The sequence below is a fragment of the Oxyura jamaicensis genome, chromosome 3 (assembly GCF_011077185.1).
Source record: "Oxyura jamaicensis isolate SHBP4307 breed ruddy duck chromosome 3, BPBGC_Ojam_1.0, whole genome shotgun sequence".
Classification (NCBI taxonomy): domain Eukaryota; kingdom Metazoa; phylum Chordata; class Aves; order Anseriformes; family Anatidae; genus Oxyura; species Oxyura jamaicensis.
In genome coordinates, this window is record NC_048895.1 from 29,776,509 (window position 1) to 29,798,112 (window position 21,604).

At 41.8% G+C, this 21,604-nt stretch overlaps 1 protein-coding gene and 1 long non-coding RNA gene across 5 annotated transcripts in view; one reads left to right on the forward strand and one right to left on the reverse strand.

Moving 5' to 3' along the window:
• LOC118164286 overlaps positions 1 to 10,404 on the forward strand; it is a 36,735-nt gene extending 26,331 nt beyond the window's left edge. The window contains exon 4 of the long non-coding RNA XR_004749411.1: positions 10,297 to 10,404. This is a non-coding gene — a long non-coding RNA (uncharacterized LOC118164286). The remainder of the gene's footprint in view (positions 1 to 10,296) is intronic.
• A 1,489-nt stretch (positions 10,405 to 11,893) lies between these two features.
• The window catches only part of EPAS1 (endothelial PAS domain protein 1), a 119,073-nt gene continuing 109,362 nt past the window's right edge, over positions 11,894 to 21,604 (reverse strand). For all 4 annotated transcript variants that reach the window (XM_035321698.1, XM_035321700.1, XM_035321699.1 and 1 more), the window contains 9 exons: positions 21,170 to 21,317; positions 20,207 to 20,415; positions 19,694 to 19,881; positions 18,705 to 18,815; positions 17,029 to 17,513; positions 15,840 to 15,963; positions 15,632 to 15,749; positions 14,913 to 15,113; positions 11,894 to 14,201 (listed from right to left, as the gene is read on the reverse strand). In XM_035321698.1, coding sequence (XP_035177589.1) covers positions 14,050 to 14,201; positions 14,913 to 15,113; positions 15,632 to 15,749; positions 15,840 to 15,963; positions 17,029 to 17,513; positions 18,705 to 18,815; positions 19,694 to 19,881; positions 20,207 to 20,415; positions 21,170 to 21,317 — 1,736 coding nt within the window. In that variant the 3' untranslated portion in view covers positions 11,894 to 14,049. The remainder of the gene's footprint in view (positions 14,202 to 14,912; positions 15,114 to 15,631; positions 15,750 to 15,839; positions 15,964 to 17,028; positions 17,514 to 18,704; positions 18,816 to 19,693; positions 19,882 to 20,206; positions 20,416 to 21,169; positions 21,318 to 21,604) is intronic.

The following is a 21,604-nucleotide window of genomic DNA, read 5'->3' on the forward strand; positions in this document are numbered from 1 at the left end:
ACAGAAGAGGGGAGCCGGTGAAATAGGAAGGGTTAAGCATAAAAACTAACTGTAACAGTAATGTGGCCTTTCTTGCTGGTGGGCTGTAGACTGTCGTTTGTTCTGTAAATGGTTTTGCTTGTCCAAGCAGCGTATGATTGTTAGTTTGTTAGTTTTGAAATGGAATTGAGGCACATTACTTAGTTTTGTTTGTCTTTGCTCACTTTGTGCAGCTGAAATTTCTTCAGAATGGTGGTGGGTTCTTGAGAGTATTTAAAACTTACAGGAATAGCAGCTGGGCTTTTTTTCAGCTAGCTGAAATTCAGAGTTTTAGCTTCATGGGGGCAGGTCTGTTGGCTTGCTATGAGCAGGCTCCACTAACTGCCCTGGATCTTGTTGTGTCTCGTTTGTGTTGTTTAAATTAATATTTGTTAAGTGATGTTCATGGAACTCCTGCCACTACTTAGTATTAGAATTTGGGAGCTAAGCTATTGGTGATTGCTTAGCAACAGTAGCACAAATGTCAAGGACAAAGTATGTCTCCATCAAACAAGGAGAGCACTATGCTCTTGGGAATGTAGGAAAAAAGTTATGTTACTGTGATGCTTTTGTCTCTAGTTAGGATGTGCTCCAGTCAGCAGGTGTGTTGATTATTTTATGTGAAATGCTGTTTTGGTTGGTACAAGGGAGATGGGATGGACAGAAAAAAATGACCACAAAGTGGCTAGAGGATTTGTTCACCTGTTGCGCAGATGCAGTGTGTTGTTAAGCCAAACAAGTGCACAGCAGTCATGTGAAAGCATTACTGGTGAGTGGTAAGTGCTTAGAGGTAGAGGCTGATTTAAACACCTTCTCCACATTGTTATCCTGTGAATAAAATTCCTCTTTCTTGCTTCGCATTGTTTATGTTAATGGCAATTTCTGTAGAGCCGCAATGGCTTCAAGGTTCCCATCATCAAAGGTACCTTGAAAACCAGCAGAGAGAGAAAATTCCTGCCCCAGAGAGCTTCAAATCTCCAAGATGACCAACGAGGCAGGGAAGAGAGGGGATACTGCCCCCATTCCCCATGTCGATGGCTCCTTCCACACCTTTAGTTCCTACCCTCATGTCTGCAGAGCCTCCGTCCTTCCCATGTTCAGTGGTTGGGAACTTGCTGTTCCCCATGCAACACACAACTCTCAGTTATGAATTGCCGCATCAAGACCTTTCAGGACCTTTCTGAGGACCCTCAGAAGTTCTGCAGACCTCCAGCCCTAAAACAAGGGAAAAGCTGCCGTTTGTGGTTGGTTGGTATGGTCTCAGTTTCTTAGTCCTCCTGGTGAAATGGAGGCTGCTGACTCTCAACCCGATGCCCTTTGGGGTGGGAGCTTGGCTTGCGGATGCTGCACCCAGCAGGCTCTCGCAGCCATGGAGGGGAAAAAACAAGTCCCTGAGGCTTCCTGGCACGTGGGCTTTCCAATACAAGTGTAGTGTATCGGGGAGGCTGTTGTTCATTTCTCTGCTGTCTCCGTGCTGCCTTTTGCCCCCCTGCCATGCCCTCCCCGCTGTGCCAGCGTGTGCTGGTCCCAGGAGCGCCCAGCTGGGCCGTGCAGCTGGGGTGGCAAGGGCAGCCCCCGCACCAGCTGTGCCCTCACACTGGAGGGCCTCTGGAGCCTGTGTCCACATCTGCTAGAGAAGCGACGTGTCTGCCTGTTTGCCAGTCACGTGTGTCTTGCTGCTCCTACAGCTGTGTGAAAGATGTGGGACTCCATCCCATAACCCTCCTATCCCCCCCCAGTGGAAGACGAACCAGTCTGGGAGATGTTTGCGAGGTAGCAAATGCTCGCCTCTGCCCCAGCATGGGGGCCATAGCTGGCAGCACAGAGGAGCCATTCTTAAGGCCACTCCGGAGGGGCCAAAAAAAATAATAATAATAAATCGCACCTGAAACAAGAGAAATCATGAGGTGTAGTGGTAAGGAAAAGGCTCCCTTGCTTTGAGGAATGCAGCCATCCTTGTCTATACTCCTCCCAAATCTCTAATAACGCTAAGCAATATTTCATCTTGCACCTTTGAACACACTTGAGTGGGCATTGCACTGTCACCTGCTCTTTGCCCATTTGCTGTAGTTTGTGAGCTTCCCATGGCAGTCCTCCCAGCAATCTGCCCTACCTCTTTTTCAGGAGGGCAGGAGATAGTTTCACTTAGGGGGTTATTTGTTAAATGAGATACAGTCTTGAATTAACATCTTACATAAGCGTTACTGAAAGAAAATGGATCCCACCTATTGTGCAGCAGGTATAATGGGGCTTCTTACACAGCACGGCTTGGGAATAACCCAATTCTTTAATTAACTCTCTCTTTCTATGCCAAAACCAAGCTGCTCAGGCAGTTTTATTCTTTTCCCATGTCTGGGAGGCAGTGCAGTTTGAAGACTTCAGTCAAGCTGCTTGTTGATTTTAATAACACCTGTGTCTTGAGGCCGATTGTGGGGGCATCGCTGTCTGTCATTATTCAGTCACTTTGTTTAAGCTTACTAACAGTTTGTTGGCTTCAGCATCTTTAGTCAAAAACATCTCTGTTTTGGAAGAAATCTGATACATTTTTGCTTTATTTCTTTAACAGATTAGTTTGCTTTTCCTCAGCTCCTATGTGAAGGGAATCTGCCACCCGGGAACCAAGCTCCTGTTTAAAATAACTAGTGTATACCTATGAGGTATTCGTTAAAGGAACAGGCTTTTTGTTTGTTCTTTAGTTATTCCTAATTAAACATCAGAGGATCGCTGAGATAGTTAAAAGTTATTTCCACGCACAACTCTTCAGATCCCCCAATTCTTGATGATTTATCTTCCATAGGTAAATGGAAGAAGAGTGGCTCAGGTTTGTCTGCTATGAAGGAAAAAACAAAAGCACAAACTGACTTTCAAATGTCTGTCTTTTTGGGGGATGGATGTAGGTACCAGCCAACAGTCATGTGCACATGCTGTGGTGGTGGCGTTGAGATCAGTCCTGTGACCCACAGCATGATCTGCCCCTGGCCCTCCTGCATCCATGTCCATGGTCAGGCCACCTCCAGCTGGTTCAGAGGGTGCTGCTGCATGGTGGGGTGTCTTTACTTCAGGAATGGGTAGGGCAGAACAAGAGCAGTCTTTCTGTCTTCTCACCAGTGATGCTCATCCTTTTCTGTAGGAAAGCGATGAAGCTTAACCAGGCAGAGCTGATGCGGAGGTGGGGTTGGCTCCTGCTGTGGCACAATAAATCTGCACCCTGTCTCCATGGACTGGTTGGAGACAGGAGGTTTAGTGTCTTGGTACCTCTAAGCTTCTAAAGCTCTTCTGACTTTCAGCTGAGGAATCTATAGGTATTGTGTGAAGGACTAAACTTCTGTCATAGTCTAGGATACTGTAGCAGAAGCATACTTCTTATGCTTAGCTTATGGCTTTAGGAGGAGATGTGTTGTCTGAATTTTCTCTGTAGATTAATTCAGCTTTGAATGGGAGCCATCCTTTTCCTGGATTTTAGCCATGGCACTACTTGTTGAGAGATCATCACGCTACAGGCTAAAAATATAACCTCACCCCTCTCCCCATCTCCATACCCTTGTATGAGTGCGTCTAGCATCTTTCAGACAACTCCAAACCATGTTTGAATTTTATGTATTCACACTGAGCAGCTCTGGTGACACCCATAGCAACCTTGATGCTAGGGGTGGAGTGCTCTGTGGCCCCCTGCCTCTGCAGTGCACTTGTCACTTGTTCAGCAGATGTTCTGGGCTGCTATTTTAGCTGTTTAGAGGATCAGAAACAAACTTTCTCTGGTTACTATTATATGCTGACTACTATTTAGCTTTCCAAAGCAGAGCTGGAGTAGAGATTTGTAAGTGATATTTTGAAAAATGTTCACAAGAACGAGCAAATTCAAGCCAAGAACGTTTTGCAGTCATGATTTCAAGTTTATCGGAGTTGCGTGGCAGTTGACAGCGCTGCCTTTTGTGGCACAGTATCATAGTGGTGTGTACTCCTTTGTAAGTCTCTTTGTAAGTCTCTTTGTAGTCCTATTGACTCGTGACAAAAAGATCTGAGGAGCATTGGCATATTGGTATTACAGCTTGCAACAGCTCTGTAATGAATCCCAGAGTGGGAATTTCCATCTCTTCTAACTTCTGTCTCTTGTAGTGGATTATCTACATATATGTGGCTCATGCTTTAGGTAGGTTAATGAACCAGGAAGGTCCCAGGTCATGTCCAGGACCTAGAAACATCGTATATGGGCACGAGGGGAACCAACTCCTTCATCTGGGGGCTGGGTCAGCGTGGCACAAACTCCTCACTGCCTGCAGACAGACGTTTGCTCACTGGACCGTTTTATGGCACTGATAAGGAACATATGGAACGTATTTTTAGTCCTATCAAAGCAGTTAATAAGATTTTATTTTCACTTAAACATGTGACTCTCTTACATAAATATGCAAGCCCATCTCCTGTAAGTTATAGGGGATGTTGTCATAAAATGGCTTTCTTTAAAATTTTGAAGAAAAATTCTGTAATGCCATTTTTTGCTATTGCTTGCAAACAGGATTTGAATAAGCAAAGAAAGACCATTATAAATGTGGTTTCAGAGGCTGTTCATCTTGAAACAAAGGGATTTCTTCACATTCGACCTCATTACTCTGATTAGTGGGCTTGTAAAGTGAAGCATGAAAATGAAACATGACATAGACATGAATTGATTGTACTAAAATCTACACAAACTGCTTCTTGGAAATGAAAGTATGACAGCCGTCTTCTCTGAACTGTTAAAAAAGTTAAGTTTTCAGAGTAGGTCAATTTTAGGACCTGTAAATTACGTTGCTGTAGCTGTTGGGGGAGACAGCAAGAAGCTAAAAAAACCAAACGAATCAGTAGAATGCTTTTTGTTTCTTTAACAGTATTGGAAAATGTGAAGAAGTGACAAAGCTTCGGAAGAAAGAAATGTTGAGCACGAATGTGTTTTGATTGGGTGGAAATGGATGAAAGTCTACTTGTTTTCATTTTTAAAATGGAGAGAATAGTCTGCATTATTTTCAAAAAGGCCTCTTTGTATCCTGCTTACTTCTGCCTTCAAATGCACTCTGTCCCATTTCCTTGGCTGTTATAAAAATACCTGTTTGGATCTTCGTGGAGATCCTGGAAGAGGGCACGTTTAATCTGTCGACGTTGTTTGGGTTACAGGCACCGTATGGTGCAGGTGCAACACAGTTGTAGCTGTAGAGCTACAACGTACTGTCTTTTAGAATTAGTTTTTGAATACTGAGTTTTCTTAATAGAGCTCAAACCTGCAAGACCGTGTCTTTTCTGGTGTGGATGGGTTTAATGCTACAGCCATCGCAAACTGCTTAATGTGCTACGTGTGACCGTGGACTGTCCATCTTCTTTGTGTTCTGTAGCTCACTTTAAAAAGAGCAAATAATTTGAATGCAAATTTTGGTGCTGCTGCAATACTGTTTCTAGAGATGACTCACAGTGGTACAAATGAGATCCCAGAACTCCTTTTGCAATCACATTGTCTTCATTTCCAATAAGTGCATCTGGAAAAGGATTTCTAAATGATACTGGATGTCGTGAAAAAGCAAATTGATGATATGATAGTCAGGAGGAAAATTCAACATTGTGGTATTTAGGAAATGAGGGGTAAGGCTGTGGGTTGCAGTAATGAGCATAAGTGTGCGTCTGCTGTGAAATTAGCTAATGTGAGAAAATAAGAGGTCTGGCTTCAAAGCAAGGGCTGCTAAGCACGAGTGTGCTTGGGGCACCCCGTGATGCTTGCTGCTTTTGGTCCTACCAAGCTGCTGCCATTGTGGTTTGGTTCTCTGGGAGGAGCAGGGTAGGATGTGATCTGTAGCATACTGGGTGAGCTGTGCAGTAGTGAGGCTTTGGGTCTAGTGTGAAAGTGGAAAGTATGATTTTTGGAACGTTCTGGGAAATTTTCCTATTAAGTAGCTTTTCCCATGCTTTATTGTTGCTCTGTGGTGCAGGTCCTTCAAGGTAACCCGTGGAAGCAGTGCGTTGCCAGGTTCATTTACCCCCTTGTTCCATATAGGTGAGGATTGTGTGTTATCTACGCTAAACCTTACTAGATGGGTTTCGGGACTGAAAAGAAATGAGCAGCTCATTCAGCCACTGTGCTTCAGGCCTATGCCACAAGGAAGAGCTGTGCTCACTGGCATGGCCACCCTGCAGCGAGCCCCATTTGCCCGCCTTGGGTTGGGAATGGCCCACAGACAGCACGGCTTCCTGCCACAGCCTGCAAGAGAGCTGCCTTGCAGGGGCTTGCGAATGGTCACCCCTTGGCAATTGTTTTGTGGCATATGCTGTGTAAACATCTGGGATTTGTTCCCTTCCTTGGCATGAGTCAGCACAGAACTTCGCCTATAGGACTCAGAATATGCTTTGAGAGATTTCTGTGGAAGAGAGGCACAGGAAAAGGGATGGGGAGGAAGGAGTAGCCTGTCTCCCTCTGTTTTCTTGGAAATGGCCTGGGGAATGGGTCAGCAGCAAAAGGCAGGATCACTTCCTGCACTCTGAGATGGCTTGTGGGGGATCTGCTCTACATGTGCCCACCAGAAAGTGCTCTCCTGGTAGGTTTTGTAGAGGACCCACTTTGAGTAGGTTCCAGGACACACGTCTCGAGTATGCACAGTATGGCAGCCTGCTGTTGAAACCAGCTCTGGTTCTTGAGCACAGACACTTCTCGCTCTGTTTATTTCCAGCACACGTTAGTGGAATGTATGCACTGAGCAGGACAGAAGAAATCCTGGATGAACAAATTCTTATTTAGCAGCGTGTGTTTCTAATACAAAACCTCAGTACAAATAAACTCTGCCCAGCAGGGCCTATGTTCCAAAAAGAAGAATGACAGCACTGTTGACTTGACTGTTCCCTGTCTTTCAAATGAACTTAAATGAGTTCCAGGTATTCATTGGTTCTTGCTTCCTCTGCTGGTTACCCAGACGAGTATTTTAGTGACTTTCTGTTTTTCTAAAGACGCTTTCTTCATGGTTTTGCAGGGGGGAGGGAGAGCTTGTAAGGGCTGAGGTTGGAGAATTCACTCTAAAAATGAAAGTACAAGTTAAAGTGTTTATTCAGTATATTAAGATATAATTGATGGTTGTAAAACCACATTTTTGCCCACTTTTCAGAATACTTGGGTGGCTTTGTACAGACTGAGGTACTGGTCACCATGGATCTGGGGAAGGCAGAGCATGATGCTTGATAAGAACAAAACCAGTGCAGAGTTGTTCAAGGTGTTGGCTATCATTAAACAGAATCTTTTCTGCAGAAGAGAGGTTTTGGTCAGAGAGGGGGAGGTTGAGCAAAAACTGAAATATTCAGTGTTGGCCTCTCCTTTATCTTGGAGATGTCTGCAGTGATCCGACTGACCCTGAAGACTATGGTACCCAAAACCTTACTGAAGTAGAAGGAAATTGAAGTTGTGAACAATAAGCTGTGTTAAAAGGTGTAAACAGGCTAATAAATAGGAGCAGATATGTAGCTGAGCAATGTACAGGAAAGCTTGTATCGATGTTTGCAGTTGCAGAGAGCAACCTGTTTTCCCAGCAAACTTCCGTTGCTTTGCTTTCTGTTAACTCCAAGGTGTTTTGGGGGTTGCAGATAGCATCAGCACTGTCTACACTGCAGTAGGGTGAGAGACACAAGTCGTATTGTGTGCTCTTCCAGGAAAAAGGCCAGTAGATGTCATGCGACATATCCAAATGTGAATGGTGCCGACATCCATTTTAACGCTTCATTTGATCCAGGGTAATGATGTCGTGGAGCTGCTGTCTGGAGGAGGGGTGAATTAAAAAACAAACAAAAAAAAGCATATATTGATCACAAGGCTCATTGTATGATGCAATTTTTGTGGTTTGCAACGTAAAAGTCCATGTAAATTCTGCTTCAAAAGAAAGCCAGGGAGTCGTGGATTTCAGTCTGGGTTTTGGCAACTGCGAATGGGATTTGTGCTTTCTCCTTCTACCTCAGATTTGGCTTTTGTGAACATCCTGGGGAAAAAAAGAATGAGACTCAAGCTACTGTTTATTTTTTGTTTGTTTGTTTGTTTTTTTTTTTTTGTTTTTAAACTGGAGATTCCTAAATAAAATCCAGTAGCATAAACAGTTCTAACTGGGAAAATGCATTTCTGTTGTTAGAAAAAGCTTTATTCAGGCAAACTCTGCTGAAGTGGCATTGTGATCATATTACTGTCATTCTCTCAGGCTGATGTAGGAGTGGGTTTTAGTTTGCATGTGGGAGTTTTAATCTTCCATTTTTCTGAGTTTATACTGAGCCAGAGAGATCCTTGTTGGGTCCCCTTCCTCCAGGACGCCCTGGAGTTCTCCAAGTTCTACATGGCCCAAATCAGGGCTGAAAACGTGAGGGGGTACAGCTGGACTCAGAAATCACACCCCAGGTATGATTTTGATTGGTGTCCCTCAAGCACGTATCAGGATCTGGAGTGCTCTAACTTGTGTGCACTCTGCTCTCTTTATCTGAGGCTTAATTTTTGTCCTGAATGCAAACTGCTTGTCCGGGGAGCAGGTTTGGGGAACCACAAATCCAGGTTCTCCTGCTAATTACAGCTCTGTGGTGCTAATATAGGAGCAAAAGAAGCAAAACCATGCTGCACCTCTTATGGCTAAGAAATTATTCTGGCTTTATAGACAGAGTTCAGGCATCTGGGGAAATTACTCAGTTCTGTGAGCCAGAAGAACCTTTATCATCTGTACTACCACTCTCACTTCCCCAAGTAGCAAATGAGAGCAGCTATCTGATAGCTGAAGAAAATGTTTGACATGAACGGGCAGCTCTCAGGGACACACACACCTCCTGTGACCCACAGCATTACATCTGCTTTCATCTCAGGGCAAGGACTGAGGTCTGTTGTGCCCAACAGCTAGAGTGGCAATGGGGTTTGGATTTTTCCAACATGAGCTTCGATAGAGAACCGCTGATGGTTTTCTGGGACCTTTGAGGATCTAGCTGGGCAGCTCTGTCTATAATTCCAAGACCTAAACACAGACCTTTCGACTGAAGAGCTTGTGGGGTTTCTTATCATCCTTTTCCTTTTTCATTTTCCTTTTTTTTTTTTTTTAAATGAAGCTACATGGAGTTGGGTTTTTAAATACAACCCAACTCTGAGTGGCCATGCGAGCCACTGTTGCAGAGATGCTGAGCAGAGATGCTGTTGCAGCACTTTCTGCAGCAAACAGCACACAAGGAGAGAATCAGCTTTGGTTGCACCCAGCTGCCTGTTACTGCCCCGCGCCAAGGGCAGTAGCTGGCGCTGGCTGGCACTAAGGTAGGGATCGCAATCCAGGCTCATGCCTGTGCTTCTGTTCCCTAACGGGACATCTTAACCACGTGTCACAGCATCATTGAGAGGCATGATCGAAGAGAATTACATCACACCTTGAGTCTAGGAATTTAGGACTTCAAGAAAAATGTTCCATGTGAGACCTGTGGCAAATCACATGCTGCCAAAACTGTGGGCTGGCTTTCAGACAGAAGTAGGTGATGCTTCCAAACCGAGCAGCTGAAGTAATTTTATTTATTTGAATCCATTTTTAATGTGAACGCCTCAAAAATGGGGTACACACCAATCGCAGAGTTGCCAATGCTGCTTTTGTTGCTTCAGTTGACCAGAGCAAAGCAACAACACTGAGCAGAGCCTGGGGAGCAGGACCCCCTGCCTGGCTTCCTCGGAAGCAGCAGGACCCTGCTGGTGAGGGTGGTGGCAGGGCGCTAACATCACCCCAGGGAACCAGGAGGTGGCTGGTGTGCTGCTAGGGCAGCAGAGCTGTGGGAGTGTGACAGGTTTGGTTGCCCTAAGAAAACATTGTGGAGAATCGTCTTTTTTTTTTTTTTTCTCCCCATTTGATAATTTTTTCTTTGTCTCTTGGGAAGCCTATAATAAGAGAGTGGCATGGAAGAAAGAAAACAATGTCGTTTATTTAAATGTAGGTGAAATATTTCTACTTCTCTGTAACTTTAAAAAAACCTGGTACGTACGTTAATGGTTTTGTAAGGCGCCTCAGGGAGAAGTTACCACCACCAAGACCAGGTGCAAGTTAGACTGTGTGTTGTTATCCTGTGCTCTGTCCACTGTGGCAAACAAATGTGATGAATTACCTGCTGTACACAGATCACAGTATTGCTTAGGAATTGGTGTCTCAACTTGAAAGGATTTTGCTCCAAGTTATATGGGCTTTTTTGCAGTTTTATTAGTAAATAGTTCAGTATTTTGTTGTAACCACCTGCTTGATAAAGTGCATGACTCTCACCTGCTTGAAATCTGTGGTGCAGTCATTGGCTTGATCATTTTAAAAAGACGATAGACTAGAAAATCAGCCTGAGCTTGAGACCAGCCCAAATCAGAGAGTTTCACAGAACTGCCTGATTTTCAGCAGAAAATGATGAGCGTTGAACAAGAGAATTGCTCAGTTCTGTCTATGCTGCTAGAGATGTAAGCTTGGATGCCAAGAAATGGTGCATTTACACAGTGACAGCTGATGTACATTTAATTTTAAGCACTTCTACTGGCATACAGGAGAAAACGAAGGTTTTATAAAGCTATACTAAACCTCTGTTCAGCAGAACATAGCTCAGCTATTGATGCGATCTATGTATTAAGTTTTGGGTGAAAAGTTGGGGCTTTTTGGTATATAAATTGCAACGTCAGAGCTTTGCTAGCTAGATGGTAGCTATCAAGCTGTGTCCTAAACACAAGGGGGAAAAGCACTGAAGCTCACTAACTTGAGACATGTAGCTGTACGAGATAAGGAGGGTGTTCGGCCACCCTGAGAAAGTGTCTGGCAGCACTAGCAGAGGACAGTATTAGCAGTTAGTGATTGCAACCTTTAAAAGAGAACTTGATGTGAACAGGTATTTCCTGTTCCCTATTTCAGTGATTTTTTATTTTATTTCCCCCCAACCCCTCAGTTGGCTAAGGATGTGATATGCTGTGCTGGTCTCTCGAAGAAGTGCCATGAAGACCACTGGGATGCTCTAAAAGGGGGTAACATACACACACCCATTTCCTCTTCACTGGCAGGTGTGCTGAGCACACTTGTGATTGCAACAGCTTTAGAAGCAAGGAGTTACTTTCTAAGTCTGGCATCCCATCTGGAAAACAAAGTGATAATAGCCCACTTAGATTATCCCAAAGAGTCACTGTTGTTTGAGAAATTCAGCAGTAGTTATCAGAAGGGTTAAGCACCAACAGCTTCCATATAGTCCATCAACATTTAAATGCATGTTTGAAAGTGACAGCTTTATTGTGTCTGTTCTCCTGCAGCATGATGGTGTTACTGTGCTGGCAGAAATGGCAATTTCTGTAAGGAAAAGGAGCGGTGTGTTAGCAGCGTTGCAACACAGGACTGGGTGAAGCAGTTTGGACTGGGGGCAGCCGTATTCATGGATGTGTCAGGACTGCCAGAATATGACGGAGTATGCTACGTATATGATGGCCACAAAAACTGAAGTGGGATACTGCAGCAATTCAGCCTCTGAAATCCAAGACCATGGCTCTAGGCAAGTACTTGTTTGACAAGTTATTATTGTTATTTTTCACAGTAGCATTATGACAGACATCTTCAGCTCCTAGGTAGACATATACTTTGGAAATTGAAGCAGAAGTCCAAGTAATAAGAGAAGTTCTAGAAGTATGGTCTACAGGGTGTTAATACTCCGTATGAGGAAAGGTGGGCAAACTAAAAAAAGCTGGACAGTACAGGCCGTTGTCAGCTTACTTCTCAGGTCTCAAATATGGGCAACCTTAGATTGTTCTTTAATTCTTTAAAGATCAATGCAAACCTTTATTTTCTATAAATAATTTAATAAATACTTTTGTTTTACAATGATACAACAAATGACAAATTCATAGCAAATGAGTCACAAAGAATTTAGGATCAGTATACTTTAATAAGGTATCAGTGTCAAAATACATTTCCTTATCAAGTTAAAGTTCCCATACAGTTATAATATTGTCAATAAGAATTCAGCAATATAGATTATGAAATAATTATGATAAAAAGTATGATTAATATTAAGACATGGAATATTTTTCAGAGTGTTTTAGTAAACTGTTAGGGTATAACAATTTTAATGCTGAAACTACACAAATAAGAAACAGAAAAGAGCAGTATTCAAGTGTCTTTAATCCTTGAAGCCTTTAAGTCCTTGCCACTGAAGGTTTGTCAAATCTGGCTTGTCAATTTTCATTACATTTTGATGCTTAAACTATGTTTTTTCCACATAGAAATAAGATCACTTTAGGAGTAGCTTATTTTTGGTAACAAACTCTTGAAAGATCTAGCTGCAATAGGGACTATCTTTTTTTTTTCTTTTTTTCTTTTTTAATGTTATGTACCAATAATAATAACAACAAAAAATCTGCTTTTCTAAGAGTGCACAGTGTGTATGATTAAGACTCACTTAACACAGCGATCTCTGAAGTGCTCAATGAAACCAAGGCTCCCTCTCTGCAAGTGTCAGTGCATGATAGAAAGCAAATTCATAAAACACATTACTTTTAGACTTCCAGTTCCACTGAAGCCTATCTTTGTTCTAAGTTTCTGGGCCAGATTTTTTTTCTTTTGTACATTGCCACTGTTGCATTTTTTTCAGCAAAGCTACAATGATTTATACCAGTGGAGGAAACAAGATGGACATATTCCAACACATTATCCTGGTTTGTATGCATTTCAGAGTCAGAACTGCTCACCTGCCTTTTATTAGTTTAATATTTTTGCTGTTTAAGTACACTGTAAATTCAACCTTCAACCTTAACCTTTGAAAGCATTCAAAGCCTTACTTTTTAACATATGTGCATGACAATAAATGATAGTTGAAAAGAAGCTCTGAAAATGTCTGGCTGAATTTAATGACATTTCAGATCTTGATTAATACAAGGTAAATTAAAATGAGAGAGACCTGTCTGCCAGTAATTCATCTCACTACACCATCCTTAATTATTTTTGTCTACTTATAACTGAGTTAGCCTCATCTACTGGGAAATACTACTTTTAGTTTTAATGATTCAATATTGAAATTACATTGCTAGCTAGCATATAACATGAAAAGGGCTAGCATTATTCAGAGGTGTTAGTACTGGCCATTGGTGAGATTCCTGAAGTGCAAGCAACATCCTAAGAAATGCTACTAGTTCTAGCAGAAACAGCTCTTATAGTTGTTGGCCTAGATACAGCAAAAGTACCAAGAGATGATTAACAACTGACCCAGAGAGATACTGTAATAATAAAAAATCTGTTTTGTGTAAAAATAAAGAGAACAACAAAGCGCAAAACAAGAAATCCCAACACAATCAAAAATCCTCCACTGGGGTAAATCTGTAGGACTCCGTTGTCTGTAGAGCTAAGCCAGGTTAAGTCAGCTGAGAATGTGGCTTGCTTCTGAGGAAAAAAGCTTAAAACGTGCAACCTTCACAGATACCCACAAACATTGTAGTTCACCATTCACATTTCTTTCAACAAAGTGTATAAAAATGAAGGGAAGGGGAGGGAGTCAAAAGGCTGGGAATTTTTTCTTTAGTATGCTTTCCCACAAGTTATTAAAGTTACAATACAATAAATGCTGGAAAACAGAAAGAGTCAAAGGATATCAATTTGGCAGATCAACAAAAAACTGCGGTTGGAGATCAAATTTGTTTCATTCATCTTTGGCAATAAAAATAAATCTTTGCAGTACTGCAGCCAAAGTATCACAAGATGAGGCATTTATACCACAGCTTTCTACTAGCATGAAAATTGAAGAAAATCTGAGAGTATAAATTACAGGTAATGAGATAAGGGGAGGGTAATCAAACTCTCTAAACAACACATTAATTGCAATAGAGAAAATACAGTAGATGTATTTCTTTAATATGAATAATAAAGTGAGTAACTTCAAAAGGCCACTATTTGGTAACGTGGACAGGTTCAATATCTAAGTAAAATCCTGTAAAAGTGTATTGGTATTAGAAATTGTCTACTTGCAAAAATATATTTAAAAACTGAAGCTGTTTTGAACAGTATAGGCCAAGGAATATTGCAGGATTGCTCAGGTTGCCTGGTCCAGGGCTCTGAGCAGTTCACTGCCCTGCAGAAGTGTGGAACTGCCCAAAACAGGGACGTTAACCTCACAGTCATATCTTGTCAACTCAGGCAACAAATATGGTTCAAAGGAAGGTCCCAGCAGACGACTTGTCACACCTGAAACAGAGTAAAGTGAGTCACGGCACTGAGACCAGAGACAGAGAATGAGAGAGAGAGGACTTCTTTCCTCTCCTCCCTCTTCTGCTTATATCAGTTACAATTTCATTTTCTACTTATGTCAGTGTGCCTCAGAACACCAACAGTTACAGTTTTTAGATCAAATCTATGCCTCTCTGCTGTAATGGGTTACAAGCATGAAGTTTTCCACCTCTATCCCCAATTTAGATTGTTCTGAGGAAAATTATACTGGTGCAGCTGAGGAAAGCTATAGTAAACAAGTTTCTAAATTGACACCTGCACTCCTTCTACATATACCCCCTTTCATTACTGATTGTCATTTGTAGAAGGCATATGTTAGACTGTAACCTAATTCAGGCATCAGCGCTGCACTGCAGTTGTTTAGTACAGTTTAATCAATTCCATCACAAGGCAAGAATACCTAAGAGGATGACTGAAGAACCACCAAGGAACAAAGGCGTTAAGTTCAATTGAAATTGAAGAGCAAAAATATTTTTTTTTTCTCATACATTACAAATGTAAATGTTAACATTTCATACTAATCAACAATTAACTTTGCATTTTGTGAAACAAAATTTTGGTTCTCTGTTTATCATCCTCTTATTTCGTTGTTGTTGTTAGTTTTTACTTCATGTAATCAGCACCAGAACTAAATGACATATTCCAATTGCTGTATTTGACATCTCTTACCCGATACTTTATGAGTTGGCTGAACAGGATAGTCCTGATAATGGGAACTGTAAAACTGAGGGGGAAATGCTCCTGCTTTCAAATTCTCAGCAGGACTGCCACAGGTGGGTTGTTGTTGCTGCTGTTGTTGCTGTTGCTGCTGTTGCTGTTGCAGTTGATTCATTGGTTGGCTCAGACCTCTTGAGTTACAGGCAAACTCATCTAATTTACATAAAAGAAAAACAAAAGTTAAATTGAGCTATTGTAATAGTTAATAGTAGCTAATACTAATTCACAGCAAAGTGATCATCAGCATGATGATAACACAGTGTAGGCATACCTACATATTGTAGCAAAGCATGTCCAAAACCAGTACTGGGATTAGTATGGTACTCCAGACAGTCAAATAATGAAGCACAATATTGCAGAGAAGTATCAGTTCTATCTCTGAGGTGTCTGCACATTAGATCAGCATTAGGTAAACACACCTCCATTAAACTGATCCCTATTGCCTCCAAAGCAAGGGCATGAACATATAGGAAACAATCTACTTGGTAGCTATCAACTGTACCATAAATTGTTTAGCTCTTAGTGATACAAACTGATCTCTAATTTTAGCTTACTGATTTTTTTACAGTGCTTATTAACGTCTCCTTTGGAAGAGTTTGTATTTCTATTCAAATTGCCTTACCATTTTGTTTCAACACTTAACTTTGCAAAATCAATTTTTTTTCTCTTACCAGTAAGAACACTTGTGCTGAGAGACTTCTTTTCGGAAACCAAGGAACAATTTTCCCCTTTGAGAAATTTCATTCTCTTCCACATTAAGTGAGATGGGTTAATGACAGACGGATCTCCCTACAGTTTGGAGAAAAGCAAAACAGATGATTACGCTGATGATCTTGGTATGTTCAAAGTTTTGAAGGGGATGCATTTTCTTATAATTACCCCACTCAGTTGTTGCAATGCTTGTTCTTCATAATCCAGTTGTCGCTTCAGTTTCAAACTATTAGACAGAGCAATTCTTGCTGGGTTTATATCTATGCCTCGTTGCCCAAAAGCATCCAGTGGCCTGTTGAGAAAGGATGTTTGGGTGAGCAGGGAGACAAATCTGAATCACGTTCTTCCATTTAAGCTGCCTTTGACGCATGACACTGGACATCACATGTTTTTGTTTCCTTTTGTCAGTCATCCCACAAGCTTTGGGAACACTTGACTTTTGGGATCAAAGACTAACGAAAGATTAACATAAACAGCCTCTAGAACTCTCCAGACGGACATAAAAATACCGTGGAAAAGAGTCATGAGATTTTTTTAAGTTTAGGATTTTTAGAGCCATGCCTATCCCCTTGCTTTGCATAGTAAACATGAACACACAAGTTGCTGTTTAGGGACAAACCCTCTCTTTCCAAGTGTATGTTCAGATGCTGGTATTTCTGCCAGCAACAAGAAAAGCCCTGAAAGCAAACTGCAGGTAAACTGCACAGCTCCATATTTTAAAAGGCCTGTGCCTGTTTTATACACTTTCTGACTGTTTTGGCGTGACAAGATTTGAAAACCCACACTCTGCATTCTACTGAAGAGCTACAGACAAAATGAAAGGAAACTGCCAGGACTGTGACTTCTGAGCTAGACCTCATCCCATACTGTTTCTGTGTACCGGAAAGTAACAGAGATGAGGAAAGTTATTTTAAATCTTAGTTGTAGTACTTATATATGCCGGCTATGAGTGTACTGTCATCCCTTCCTCTCCCCTGTTTTCTGTTGTGCAAAAAATACGTGCAAAATCAGAAAGCAAGCATGTGTCCCAACTTACCAGTAAGCCTTTTCACAACTTTTCTAAACTGCATAGAGTAACGCAGGCTTGGCAAAATTACTTCAGGTAATTTTTACCTGACCACCTAGCAATGCATTCACACATCCTTACAAGCAACAAAAAATAGCCCACTTGTGCTTCTACTAGACTGATTGCCACTGCGAGAGGACCACACTAATGTCCCCAGAATTGCAATCTGATGCCTATCAAAACAAGATATTCCAGCTGAACTGAGGAAAAGATTTTTTCAGGATTATGACCCAGCCTCCCTCCCCCAAATATTTCCTGAGTCAAATACAATTATAACACAAAAGCTCTTACCTTTTTTTATATATGGGCATGCTGGGAGAATGTATTGGGGGCCCTGAGGGTGAACTTGATAGGGTTCCTGAGTATTTATCCATGAGTCTCCATTTAGCTGGAACATATTCTAATGGGGGATCAGGTGGCCACTGGGTGTTTGGTCTTCCTCCCATCGAAGACAGGGGAGTGCTGGCTTGGTCATGGTACGGAGGCAGTGATGACCTACTCACATTGTTGAAGAACACAGATGACAGTGACCCATGACCAGGGTTAATGTTTTTATTTGATAGCTGTGGGCAGTATTTTTCCGGGAGGAACTGATTCTGTGAAGCAGAAGCAAGGGGTTGGAAGATAGTACTCATGCTACTTAGACTCTGCTGGGTATTTTGTGCACTTTCAGAGAGAGGACGTTCTTCTTGGCATATTGGGCTGAGCTGGAAATCTTCTCCATCCATAGGAATGTAAGGAGCCAAGGTTTCAAGGTCCAGTTCATTGAAGTCAGTCTGCACAAAAAAGAAGTAAGTTCATAAGGAACCTAGAAGATAATAACAGTTGCGGCGGTGTGATGTGAAACACTACAAGGGAGATTATAAGGCTAAAAAATCACTGTATGACAAATATTTGTAAATGACACTCACCTGCTCTTATTTATAGACATGTCTTATTTCTGTGAATGGCATATATGTTGTGCTCATTTTGGCTTGGACAGAGTTAGTTTTCTTCATAGTAGCTCATATAGTGTTATGTTTTAGACTTGTGACCGACCAAAACAGTGTTGATACACCATTGTTTTAGCTATTGCTGAGTAGTGCTTACAGAACAAAGCCTTTCTCTGTTTCTCACACTGCACACCCCCCAGCGAGGAGGCTGGGAGTGCACAAGAAGCTGTGAGGGGACACAGCCACGACATCTGACTCTACCTGACTACAGGGATATTCCATACCACACGACAATGTGCTCAGCAATAAAAGCTGGGGAAAAGAAGTAGGGGTAGGGAGACATTCAGAGTTATGGTGTTTGTCTTCCCAAGAAACCATTACACAGGATGGAGCCCTGCTTTCCTGGAAATGGCTGAACATTTGCCTGCCAATAGGAAGTAGTGAATGAATTCCTTATTTTTGCTTTGCTTGCATGTGCAGCTTTTGTTTTTGTCTATTAAGTTGTCTTTATCTCGACCCATGAATTTTCACACTTTACCCTTCCAATTCTCTTCCCCATCATACTAGGGGAGAGCGAGCAAGTGGCTGTGTGGATCTTTGCTGCCTCTTAGGGTTAACTCAAACATTTCACATTTTGAGGTTTTGCAGGAATTAGTTTATTTATATTTTGTTCTAGAAAGGATGTTTACTTGCTGTTCATCAGGCCAGATTAAAAAAATATGCTGCTGCTTATATTTCTTATCCAGTCTACAGAAGCTTCCAAATTCTGAAGCTCTCTGCTCCTTCTTTCTTCTTAGTGGTGCCACCACAGTGATACCCTAAGGCACTTACTTCATACAGTTAGGGATAGAAATGTACACCTCAGCTTTTGAAATTGTATGCTCGTGTTAGTGCTGTGCACCAAAGTTTTGGTGTGCATGTGCAAATGCAATTTGCATGTTATGTCACTAGAGCTGCACATACAGCATGCATCTCTACTACCTGCTGGCTATAGGACTGATTTTCATGGATTTGGAAGAGATATTAGTTCCTTACCTGGGAGCTGCTTTGATTTTTTGATTCCGTGTCCATGGCAAAGAGTTTTTCAATCACCTCAATCTTAAGATCTTCATCCACAGAACTGTAGTAATCTCCTGGGCTGCTTGGCTGCACAGAAATAAGAATTTGCTATAATCAGCAAGACAACCGCAGTGCTGCCTTAGCATCATGCAGCTTATACTGTGCTAGTCAGTAAACAGATCTTTGCTATGAAGAGAAAATAGCAAGACTGAATATAAAATGTCCTCAAAACCTAAAGCTGCACTTCTATCACATCCTTTTCTCCAACAGAAGATTACTTGTTGCTCCAAAATTTGAGAGACATACCAGTTAACAGAGGCACCCAATACAGGATCCTAGTTGTCTGGTTAGTTTAAATGTATTTTGGAAACAGTAACATGATAGGTACACTAATAAATTATTTTGTCAAGAAAGGAAATGCTTTGCACCACCTCAATGATTTTATTGAAACTGGGCATTATCTAGTAAAGATCTGGCTAAGAGTGGCTCCAGCTCTTGGGGGCAATGCCCTGAAGGCACGTGCATTCTTTCAGTGGTGAACTGCATGAAGCCACTCTGTTAGGTAAATTTTCTGGATGGAGACTGTAGCTTCTAGTGAACAAACAGAAATAGGATTGGTCTAAGGGAGAGTGTGCTAGTGGCCAAACCATTTTACACTGGCATTTCATTTAAGGCTAACTCCGTGAACGGCAGTAGAAAGTTCATCTATCCAGTTGGTTTATAGGCTATCATAATTAGAGTGAGCTGGGACAAAATGAGGATTACAACACAAAGGCATGATAGAGTTCCCATTTGATATTTTTGCCATTGATGCTTACGATATACACGGTACACTAGGGATAGAGTTATGCTGGGTCTTGTTACAAGCATTGAGACCGGACTGCTAATATGAAAATATCACCTGCATATACTGATGGACCTACACAGAAAACACCACTTTCACATTTTTTTAAAGCTTTTCTTACCGTGGAACAGCTACTGTTGCTGCTTGCGCTTGGAGTACTGCTGCCGGGTGCAATCTGAGGCATGGTAAAGGATGGTATCGTCAGTGTTTCACCTGGAGCAGCGTGGCTTTTCACTTCCACTGGCCAGGGTTTATTTGGTGTCAAAACAGTGCTGGTAAAGGCAGGGGCTTCCTCAAACTTCTGTGTCCCTGGAAAGAGTTATAACAATATTAATGGATGCCTTTAGCTCGTGTGCCCTGTTATGATATAACTACAGCTATTCATTAAAAGTGAACCCTGCTCCTAGTTGCCATAACAATAAGTTGGCAAAGACTTACCATATCTTGTTTAGTCAGCAAGAAAGCCTGATTCTGCTCTCATTCACAGAAATTTTCCACTGATATGAGCACAGAGGCTCTTATGACTGTTGCTCCTGATTTATACACAGCAAACAGAACTTGTCTGTTAAAGTTCCTAAATGTAGGCTCATACATGGTTCTTTATTACACAAAAATTATTTGCACAAATACTAACCAAAATCCAGGGAAATAATGGCATCTCCAGGTGTTGGTGCCAGCTGCGCAAGTTCCTCTGGTTCTTCCTTTAGCTTAGTAAACAAGAAATCACTCTTCTCCGTCCCGGGGATCCCGTTCTCGAAGGCCGTGCTCATCGTGAGCAGGTGAGGCTTGAAGAGTGATTCCGTTTGGTCCATAGAGAACACTATATCGTTCTTCTCAATTTCACTAGCAAGAAAAAAAGAAAGGTTCAAGGCATTTTGCACTCTAAAGGAAAAAAGATGTGGTAACACAGGTGTTACAGACTCTCTAAAGATCAGCTGTAAGAGCATTTTGGTGGCTCTCGGTGGAATGCCAGGCTCTTGACAGGCGAGGCACAGTTCCAGCGTTGCTGAGCACCACAATCTCAGATGACGCAGAGAGTGTGGTCAGGACTTCTGTGGGAATAGTCGGGGCTTTGTTGCTCTGTTTTTTCAAGGGATGTAGTCAAGGCTATAATGACCCAGACTCAAATAAGTATTTCCTATTTTGGCCTCGTCTAGGGCCAAAAATACTTGGGTTTTGTCAGACAAAGACTATTCTGTGGTCCTGATTTTTGAGGAGGAAAATGGCTTTTCCTAGCAACACAAGTTACAATTACTACTGACTTTTATCTGTCACAGTACTAGAAAAATAAAACATATTTAGTCATTGTGTCACACAACAAAATCTTTAGTGCAAGCTTTATGCTCTGGTCCACTAGCAGGCCAGTTGCTCTGTAGAAGAGAGAGTCTATAGTGTATTTCAACAGCTTGTATGGGAACGGACATGCCATATTCTTCACAACTGTCTAACATCAGTAAACAAGACTGAACAAACATGACTAAACTGATTTAAGCATAGCACCATTGGATAAATTGACCCTTTAAAAAATACCTCTGATTAATGCACTTCTTTCAGCACATGGATTTAGGGTGGTTTTTTTTTGTTCTGCGCAACTTACCTCAGCACATAGTTGACACAGATGATACACTGAGGCTGTAGGTTGCGCGTGTTGTAAATGACAGTCCCTTGAGTCTCCAGCCATACGTATCCACCATGCTTGGCAAGCAGACGGTACTGGCCAGTCACCACTTGACCTTTTGTGCACACTAAGAAATAAGAGCAGAGAGATAAATAGTGTTGCAGCACAACTAAGAATGCACTATATGTAACACTTAAGTAAACCTGTTTCTGAGTTTTCATTACACAAAACCATTTGTAAGCAAGGATGATTAGTTTCTGGAATATTCAGCCATTTTTGATATAAAAGGGGCTGTTAAGCTGAGGTTCCTACTCAGGATGCCTGGCATTTGAGTTCTTTGGATGGACAGAGTATTCAGATCAAGGTGTGGGATTTCTGGATTTCAATATAAGATCCTAATTGCTCCCTTAGTAA